We start from the raw sequence: 10,068 nt of genomic DNA, 5'->3' as shown, positions 1-10,068 counted from the left end.
GTTGCAGCCATCATTGTTGTTTGGCAGGCCCGGGCTGGGGATTTGAACCCGCCACCTTAGGTGTATGTGGCTAGCGCCTTAGCCGCTTGAGCCACAGGCGCTGAGCCTTCTTCTTCATTTCAAACATAATTTTCTCATTGTCTTCTGCACCTGGCCAGGTTCCCTCCCTCACAGCTCTAGGCCCAGAGCAGAACATTCCCAGAGGGGAGCCAGCCTTCCTTAGGGAAAAGAGGCCAGGAAGGCGGCAATAGGGAAGAGGAACACTGAAGAGAGAACCCATGTAATGAAACCTGAGGACAGCGAAGGTGGAAGCACCTTGGAGATTCCTGGGCCAACTTCCTTATTATACAGAACAGAAACCGGGATCCAGAGAGGGAAAGACACCTGCCCAGCATCACACAGCCCTCAGCAGGCTCTGTGCCCTAGAAGTGATAGGTTTGTCATTTTCCATCTCCAGAGTTGATAGCAGCCTCCCTCTATGGTAAAGCCACCTCAGGAGACTGCTCTCTGACCTGCAGGACACAGAGAGGACTAATCTTGAGTGGGGACTGTCCCAGAGGGGAGCTCTGGGGTGGCAATAATTATCTGGACTGTGAAAGCCATACCCACTTTCCCCTTTGTGGAAATAATCTCCTAACACACATTGGGTAAAGGGATGGGAAGAGATGCCAGGCTTCCAGCAGGTTATCCAATCTATGTGGGCCAGGGAGACATGGTAAGGAGGGAAGGAGAGAAGATGTAAATCAGAGAGAAGGAGCAAGAGCACTTCACAGGAGCCCCAACACACATAAGTGCATAGCTGACTTTTTGAGTCTTTCGGAAACTCAAGACTCAAACCTGAAAGAGAGATCCAATGCCCTCGTCCCAAAAGGGTCAGACACACTGCTTCAGAGTGTGGATGTAACATCAGACCACCCTTTCCTGGGGTGGTCCGCATTTAACGGAACCTAATGGCAAAGGAGCTAAGCTCTAAAGGAGGGATCCCTAGCACCAGGACTGTAAAGCTGAGGGGTCAGCTACACTGCCTTTTTATTACCTGACTCAGCGGCTGTGGTTGCAGAGCTGACTTCAAAACACAAACGCACATTCACACTGCTGTTGAAACCAATGGGCAGTGCAGAGGGGGTGAAGGTCATGGACACCCACAGGCGAACCACAGGTTGTGAGCTAAACAAGACAGCAAAGAGGACCGTGAGAAGTGACCCCAGTGCTCGCTCCATTCAGGTATGCAGGTGCTGCTCTGAGAACTCAGCTGTAGCAGACAAAGAGACAATCCCTGCTCTAGTGGGACAGCTGACAACAAGCAAATAAACTAGAGAAAAGGGGAAACACTATATACTGGTAATGCTGTGATTAAAATAGAGTAAGCAATAGAAACCGAGGGCTGCTTAGACTGGTATTCAGGGACAGCCTCACTGATAAGGAGGCATCTAAGTTGAGACCTGTTACCAAGAAAGAGCCCACTATGTGAACCTCTGGAGAAGAGCATTCCAGGCAGAAAGCACAGCTAGTGCAAAGGGCCTGTGGCAGGAATGAGATTGGTGGGTTTGAGGAAAGCAAAAGTCTGTGTGATTGGAGTGTGATTACTGAGAGAGAAGATGGTTAACAGCATGGGAGTAGAGGCAAGGAATTTGAATTTCACTCTAAGTGGTAGTCAACGTGGAGTCTTAGCAAAGTAAAGAGATCACGCTGGCTGCTATGCGGATGAGTGGACACAGAAAGACTGCTGTGGCAGTGTCCAGGTGAGCAATGACAGTGTCTTGTATAGGAAGTATTTTGGAAACAGAGCCAACAAAAGCTTGTCAATGGGGTGGGGTGGTGGAGGCTCGGCACCTATAGCACAATGGTTACAGTGCCAGCCACATACACCGAGGCTGGCAGGTTCAAACCTGGCCCAGGCCAGCTAACACAACATTGAAAACTACAACAAAAAAATAGCCAGGCACTGTGGCAGGCACCTGTAGTCCCAGCTACTTGGGAGGCTGAGGCAAGAGAATCACTTAAGCCTAAGAGTTTGAGGTTGCTGTGAGCTGTGATGCCACAGTACTCTACCAAGGGTGACACAGTGAGACTCTGTCTCAAAATAAATAAATAAATAAAATGGGGTGGTGGAGAAAGGAAAAGGAGGAATCAAAGATGACTCTTAATTCTTTTGTTTGTTTGTTTTGAGACAGAGTCTCACTCTGTAGCCCTGGGTAGAATGCCATGGAGTCATCAAGGCTCATAGCAACCTCAAACTCCTGAGCTCAAGTGAAGTTGCCTCAGCCTCCCACGTAGCTGAGACTATAGGCGTGTGCCACTACGCCCAGCTAGTTTTTTTTTATCTTTAACAGAGACAGGGTCTTGCTCTTGCTCAGGCTGCTCTCAAACTGCTGAGATCAAGCAATTCATCTGCCTCTGCCTCTCATAGTGCTAGGTTTACAGGCATGAGACACTGCACCTCGCCCACTCTTAGGTTTTTGTCTTGAACTTCTGGGTGGATGATGGTGCCATCGCTGAGATAGGAGGCCTAGGGGAGGGGCAGATTTGGGGGAATGAAAGGTGAATGAAACCATGCACTCTGTATTTAGACATATTCACATTGAGATGCCCATGGCAGCAGCCAAAAGGAGTGTTGAGTAGAATGTTGAGCTTGGAGGAGAGAGTAGGGCAGAAGTTTGCTCCATCTGCTTATTTATAACTATGGGGTGGAGCACAGAAGCTCTGAAATTCATAATAATCAGAACAGCCATCACTGAGCCCTGTGCTAAGTACTTTACATATATTCACTTGCATAATCCTCACAACTATGTCAGGTAGGTGCTCTTATAATTCCCATTTAAGAAAGCTGCGGCCAGCTGGGCACCTGTAGCTCAGCAGCTAGGGTGCCAGCCACATACACCAGAGCTGATGGGTTCGAACCCAGCCCAGGCCTGTCAAATAAAAATTGACAACTACGACCAAAAAACAGCCGGGCATTGTGGCGGTGCCTGTAGTCCTAGCTACTTGGGAGGCTGAGGCAAGAGAATAACTTGAGCCCAAGAGTTTGAGGTTGCTATGAGCTGTGACACCATGGCACTCTACCGAGGGTGACACAGTAAGACTCTGTCTCAAAAAAAAAAAAAAAAAAAAAAAAGAAAAGAAAAGGAAAGCTGGGGACAGGCACAGTGGCTCATGCCTATAATCCTAGCAGTCTAGGAGACTGAAGCAGGAGGATTGCTTGAGTTTAGGAGTTCAACACCAGCCTGAGCAAGAGTGAGACCCCATCTACACAAAAAAAAAAAAAAAAAAAAAAATAGAAAAAATTCTTGAGCCCAGGAGTTCAAGGTTGAAGTGAACTACGATTGTGCCACTATACTCTAGCCCAGGCAACAAAGCAAGACCCCGTCTCAAAAATAAATAGGAAAGGAGAGGAGAAGAGAAAGAGAGAGAGGGAGAGAGAGAGAAAGAGAAAGAAAGAGAGAGAGAGACTTAGATAACCTGCCAAGAAAGAAAGAAAGAAAGAGGGACTTAGATAACCTGCTAAGAAAGAAAGAAAGAAAAAACAAAGAAAGAAAGAGGGACTTAGATAACCTGCCAAGAGCACACCAGTGAGAGCTGAGGTTCAAATCCAGAAGGGCAGACTCCAGAGCTTTGCTCTCAGCCCCTGTGCTTACCCCCTCCCTCAGTGACTGTGTGTATGGGGCCATTTAGGGCAGGGCAAGTAGGCAAGGTTGAGGTCTGGGACCCCAGAAATGGGGCAGAGTCCTACCGGAGCACAGCTGCCCTGCCCAGAGTGCCCACAGTGATGTCAGGAAGGCCGTCACCACTGAAGTCTAAGCCACCAGCCACGGACGTGCCAAAGTAATGGAGTCCGGAGACCACTGTTGAGGCTTGGATCCTCTGTGGAGGGAGAAACACAAGGCGTGGGGGTGAGAGAAATTCTTCCAAATTGGCCACCATCCAACCCCAGGGAGCCCTCAATCTAGAAACAAGAAAGAAGGGCAAGGTTTCCCAGAGGAAGTGGCATCTGAATAAAGCCTCAAAAGGCAGTTGGGACTTGATAGGGGAGACCGAAGGAAACCGTGAAGGTTGGGAAGAGCAGGGTCCTCTGAGGAAGCAGCCAGGGGCTACATCTGGGCAATGCAAAGCAGGACAGGATTTGGGCACAAGGAGGGCTGATGTGCATCGGGGGGGAGGTACATGAGCAAAGAGGTTTTTGAAGAAGTGACATAATCAGGACTACCTTTTAGAAATGCCACTGAAGGTACAAGATGAAAAATGGGAAGAGGAAAAAGATAGGGGTGGGGAATCCAGGAGAGGGATGACAATTCCCAAGCTGGGATGGGGTGGTGGGGATGGAGAGGAATGGCCGGATTCTCGAGAAACTGAACATATAAGGATGCGGAGACTGACAGGTTCAGGCAGGCTGTCAGAGTGCCTGGGACTGTCTCAGGTTTCTGGTGTGGGGGACGGAGGGAGATGGGGTCTCATCTCAGAGGAGCAGCAGGTGGGGGTGGAGGGAAGATGAGGCTCTCAGTTGGGCAGTGAGAGAGTGAGATGCTTTCTGTAACAGACGTGGTGTTGAGAGGCTGGCAGTGACCCCCGGAGGTGAGTGTTGAGGCATGGAGGAGTTGGATGAGGGGGGAGCAGAAGCCAGAGAAAGAACAGAAAGAGAGAAGGAGGGACCCAAGGTAGATTCATGGAAAGTGGGAGATCTACGTAGGTCGGGGAAGTTGACATATTTGCCACAACCTGAAGGGACTGCCCACCAGCCTGAGGAACTTCTCCTTGCCTTCACTGGGCATCCCCAATGCCCCGGAGGCCTGCCCAGCACTTAGGACAGGAGCCAACATGGGGCTCAGGTCCACATCTGAGACAGGTCAGAGTCCCAGAGAGGCAGGACATAGCCCCATGGGTTACCTGCGAGGGGCTGGCAGACAGGCCACCCCAGTGTCCATTGTAGATGTACACGCTGCCGAAGCTGGCACCATCATCTGCCCCAAAACCCTCCAGAGGGGCCCCAATGGCAACATCTGTGAGCTGGTCCTGATTGATGTCCCCCACAGTTGCCAGGGCAAAGCCAAAGCGGGCATCAATGAACCCAGGGTGCCCACTCAGCGTGTGTGCCAAGGAGAAGGAACCATCCTGTAAAACAAACAAGCCACTCAGCCCTCAAGGAGGGCCACTGAGCATCCACCCAGGAGGCAGGCTCACTGGGCTTGTTGATTCTGAGTCTCCAGTAGGGGGAGTCTAGATGGGGGTGGAGCCTAGAGACTGGGGTCCTTCTGCCTTCACGTTCATGGCTAAGGGTGCCGAACTGGCAAATGGGAGGTCTGGGTTCTAGCGTTGGGTCTGGGTCAGTGATTTTCAACTGGTGTGCTGCAAGAGGATCTTAGACATGCCAAGAAAAAATTTTAAGACTGTTAATTAAATTACTTTCTAAAGAAGTTCAAAGCACAGTGAGTATATTCTTTTGTTTACTCTTTTTTTTTAATTAACATAAAAGTGCCACAGAAGTTTAACTATAGGTTCAAGTGTGCCATGAGATAAAAAGGTGGAAAAACACTGATCAAGGTAAACTTGAGCAAGTCTCAGCATCAGTAAGGCTTGGCTACCTCACCTGCAAAATGGGAATGGCATTCATGAACCATAGTTACTGTGAGAAACAAGTGAAATCATGGATAAAAAAATGTGCTTTGTTAACCATGCAGCTACGTATATGGGGTTTTATCATCAACAACTGCCCTTGGGAGGCAACTCCCCACCTGGTGGCCCTCCACCCTGGGTACCACCCCATCACTGCTGGCTTGTGCAAGGCAGGATCAGGGCTCTCCCAGCCTTCTTCACTTCTGTGCCAAGCTGAGTAGCAACAGCCTCAGCCAGCCCATGAGACTAGAGACTCTCCCACCTGCTCATTCAGACGGTACACATAGACTCTGCCTTCTTCTCTGTGGATGTAGTAAAATGGAGCAGCCACCAGTAAGAGGTCCGTAGTCCCATCCATGTCAATGTCCACAGGGCACAGCTCAGAGCCAAAATAGGACCCCATCTATAGCCCAGGAGGAATTCAGCTTACAAAGAGGTCCCTTCTCCACCCCTCAACAAGGCTAGACCCCTGCTTCTACTCTTCCCGGACCACCAAATCTGGGTCATTCCAAATCTATTTGCTTACTGGAGTAACACAGAGACAGGGTAAGCACCCCAGTCCCCCACCATGGGGGTAATCACCTGCAATCAGAAACACAGTCACATGGGAGCCACTGAGTTCTACCCAGGGGGGCTGAGCTCTGCCCAGGACGGGAGGGGAGCCACTGTGGGCGCTGGCCCTTTATCTTGGGGCTGCCTGGTCCTCCATCTATAAGGGGAGAAGTTCTTCTCCAGCAGGTACCTGTTCTCCCTCCAGCGTTGGCAGGAAACTGGCCTCACCGCTCTCTTTCTGGAGCTCAAACACTGCCCCACGTTGCTTGTGCCGTGGAGCCCCCGCAACGTAGGAGAGGCCACAGGCCTTGTGCAGCACAGCCACAGCGTAACCTGAGGCAGGAGTGGTGTGACTGTGAACAGATACTCTCATGGGCCCCTCTCTTGGCCCCCACCTTCCCAGTGGTGGAGGGGAAGGGGACCAAAATAGGAGAGAGTGTTTTCTCACCATGTTAAAACTTGCTACCAGCGAGCTTCCACTTTGCACTGTCGCAGTCACACACTGTCCCACCACATAGATGTAGTTCCACACACATATGCATTGTCATATACACAGCTTCGCATACTCATTCATACATATTCACCACCCCCCTTCAGGGCACACACACACCCAATGAGCATAGAGAAGAAGGGTGAGTGTACACCCACCGAGATTATTAATGGAAGGCCCTGTCCTTCCCTAGGCAGTGGCCCAGGGCCACCTGGTGCTCTACTTCAAGTACCTAGCAGACCATGTCCCCACCAGGAGAGTGATTCTCAACCTCAGGGCCTCAGACCAGGCCCCATCCCTCAGTCCATGTGACCGAGAAGGGCCAGTCCCTAAGTAGTAAGCCTAAATTGCAGCCTACTGCAGCCCCCAAGCACCTGTCTCAGCCCCGCCCCCACCCACGCAGCTCCAGGCCCCGCTCTCACCCAGGCAGTCTCCAGGCCCCTCCTCCACCCAGGTAGCCCCCGGGCCTCGCCCCCCACGGCAGCCTCCAGGCCCCGCCCCCATCCTGGCAGCTTCTAGGCCCCACCCACCCAGGTGGCCTCCAGGCCCGCCCCACCCCATCCAAGTAGCCTCCAGGCCCCGCCCTTACCCAGATAGTCGTACTGCGCAGCCTCAGCGTTTGCCACCGCAGTGTGGTTCAGGAAGCGGCCCTGGCGAGTGTTCGTGTTGTAAAGCAGCGCGCCCCCAGACCAGTCAAAGGCCCCTACGGCACCGAGCAGCACCTGCCCCTGCAGGAGATGAAGATGGGCCCAACTAAGCAGGAGGGACCCAGAGCTCAAGTCACAACAGGTCTACCGGCCAGAGCTGAGAATCTTGTTGGGGGAAGGGGAGTGTTCCATAGCTCCGTGTCAGTGATGCTGGCAGGAAGGGGAGATGGCAAACACAGATTTCTGCCTTGTACCCGTGACCTTGTCAGGGCAACTGTGTCTCCATAAAGTGACCATGGCCCCAGATGTTGAACATTTTTAAAAGTATAATTGAGCAGCATAGGGCTTATCTCCTTCTCAGGCTGCCCAAACTGGACCTGGCACACTAGGCCCACCTCTCGAGTGAAGGCGCTAACTGCTTCCACCATGCGCAGGATCGTGTCCCCAAGGTGCCTGTAGCTGTCCCTATCTGCAGGGGTGCCCTCCAAGAGAAGAGAGCAACTTGCCTGGCAAGCTGACCAGGCCAAGCCCTGCTTTGCTGATCCATATTAAGGTCTGAGTGCACAGAACAAAATGATCTCCTGTATCAATATGGCTATTCTTCTGCCTATCTCAGGGTCCTGATTAAGGCCTGCAATCAGAAGTGTTTCCTTTTATCCTAAAATGGCTCCTTCAGAGGCATCACACAGGGAGGGCAGGGCCCTGTGCTGTAATGGAGTCCCTGGATCTCCAGGTGTAGTTAAGGCCCTTCCTCTGTAGGCCAGACTGCCTGGCACTGGGTCAGCCCCGTACCTTGTCCAGGATCTGGGCACTGAAGCCAACTTGTGCCAGCTGGTAGTGAAGTGCATCTCCAACTGCACCTGGAAGCCAAGAAGCCCAGTGAGACATGCTGTGGGCCAAGGTGAAAGGAGGGACTGAGTCAGGCAAGGGTCCATCTTGTCTTCACTCCCAGAGGGAACGATGCTTGGTAAAGTGGGACAGGCACTGGGCTGAGAGTAGGGACCCAGATTTCCTTCAGCAACTGCTGGCTGAGTAGTCTTGGGCAGCTCACTCCCTCTTTCTATCCTCAGTTTACTCATCTGGGAGCTACCGGGAGAAGGAACTATGTTCCATGAACTAGTTCAGTTGATCAGGGCTTTGGAAGTGAGCAAGGGAAAGTGGGGATAGTGTTGCCTTTGTAGAGATGAACATCTGAGGCTCAGGTGATGGGAGTTGCTCTCAACACCACATATAGGAAGGACAGAGGTGCAGTGGAGCACAGGGCTCAGCCTCCTGCTGGGTGTGGAGGGGGCTGCCCCAGGGTGGCTGGGCCCAGAGCCCTCACCTTCCATGCGAATGATGTTGTGCTGCAGTTTGCTCAGCAGCCCATCCAGAGCCGAATAGTTGGTCACCTTGAAAGCGTGGGTCTCATCGGGGTCTGAAGCAATCAACTTCAGCTCCATGTACGTCTTAGCCTTACTAAATGCCTTCCCCACCTGCACGGACACCCAGCGTCAGTGGGCCTGCCCTCTGGGGGCTGACTGACGTCCCCAAGATCCAAGGGCTTGCCAGGCCCAGGGAGAGAACCAAGCCCCTCTACCTGGCCCTCCCACCCCCTTCCGTGGCCTCACTCCTTTCTTCCTCCTGCCTTCCCTGCTCCCTGTTCACATACTCTGGGAAAAACTCCAGTGGTACCAAACTACGTGTGTTTTCCTGAACATATCAGGCTCCTTGTCTCTGCACCTGCTATTCCCTCAGCCCTGCACACTCCCCCCCTAAAACCAGTGACTCCGAGGGGCTCAGCCAGGGGGACCCTGGGACCCTCCAATGTCCCTCCCTGATGTCATTCCTTTGGGCTCTCCCATCACTATTTGGCTAGTAAGCTGTGACCACCAGTGAGAAATGAGCCCTCCGTGGGTAGTAAGGGGAACACAGCATGAGAGTACATGGGGAGAGAGGAGTGTTTGTGAATAGTGCAGGGTCTGGGTATACTGCTTACAGAAGCCCCTATGGAGATCCCTGGCTCCCCCTGACCCCAAGCTGTGCAGGGTCAGGAGGGGCCTCCCAGGTCCCAGCTCTTACCCCAATGGCAAAGCGCTCAACACCCTGCATCTTGGGAGAATTGATGACAGTTGTGAGGTTCAGAGGGTCCTCAAATATGTCACCATCAGTGAGCACCACCATGACCTTGGATGCCTTTTTTCGGGAGCCATGGCTTGGCGTAAAGATGTTTTCTCTAGACAGGGGAGAGGAAACGAAGAGAACTTTGCCAGAGGGATGGCTGAGCTCTGGGGCAGATTTCATTCACTGGCCTGTATTAGAATTAGGGAGGATTTATGACTCTCCCAAAAAGCCCAAAGAAGGTGGTAATGCCCCTTCTATGCCACACAGCAAGGTGGGGAGAGGCAGAGCTGCACACAGGTGTTCTTGCTGGGTGGCACATAGGCCACCCCTTTTATGTGCGTGTAGGAATAGTAATGATATTAAAATTTACTATGTGTCAGGCTCTGTTGTAAACACTATACATATTCTAACCCATCTAATCCTCACAAAATCTATGAGGCAAGTATTCTCATTTACAAGTGCAGAAAATGAAGCACAAAGAAATTCGAGAACTTGCCCAGGGTCACACAAATACAATCTGGAGCTGGGATTTGAACCCAGGCAGCAGATCCTCTGAGCGCTGTGCTCTATTGCCTCTCACAAGAGGAAGGCTGAAGAAGAATTTATTGGAAGACAGTCCTAGGGTGTTACCCCTTACATTCCCTCTCAGCCAGGGAAAAACTGGAACCG

The 10,068-nt window shown here is 51.9% G+C and overlaps 1 protein-coding gene across 1 annotated transcript in view; it reads right to left on the bottom strand.

The window, feature by feature from the left end:
• ITGAE (integrin subunit alpha E) overlaps positions 1-10,068 on the bottom strand; it is a 73,867-nt gene that overhangs the window by 28,401 nt on the left and 35,398 nt on the right. Inside the window, exons 9-17 of the mRNA XM_023518703.1 lie at positions 9,358-9,511; positions 8,621-8,771; positions 8,089-8,156; positions 7,239-7,377; positions 6,350-6,492; positions 5,870-6,010; positions 4,882-5,106; positions 3,731-3,861; positions 1,037-1,167 (exon numbers count right to left, since the gene is read on the bottom strand). Coding sequence (XP_023374471.1) covers positions 1,037-1,167; positions 3,731-3,861; positions 4,882-5,106; positions 5,870-6,010; positions 6,350-6,492; positions 7,239-7,377; positions 8,089-8,156; positions 8,621-8,771; positions 9,358-9,511 — 1,283 coding nt within the window. The remainder of the gene's footprint in view (positions 1-1,036; positions 1,168-3,730; positions 3,862-4,881; positions 5,107-5,869; positions 6,011-6,349; positions 6,493-7,238; positions 7,378-8,088; positions 8,157-8,620; positions 8,772-9,357; positions 9,512-10,068) is intronic.

The sequence above is a fragment of the Otolemur garnettii genome, unplaced genomic scaffold (genome assembly GCF_000181295.1).
Source record: "Otolemur garnettii isolate 467f Iridium unplaced genomic scaffold, OtoGar3 scaffold00145, whole genome shotgun sequence".
In the NCBI taxonomy this organism is placed as follows: Eukaryota; Metazoa; Chordata; class Mammalia; order Primates; family Galagidae; genus Otolemur; species Otolemur garnettii.
The sequence above is the reverse complement of the archived record's forward strand: the minus strand, read 5'-3'. Positions and strand labels throughout refer to the sequence as shown.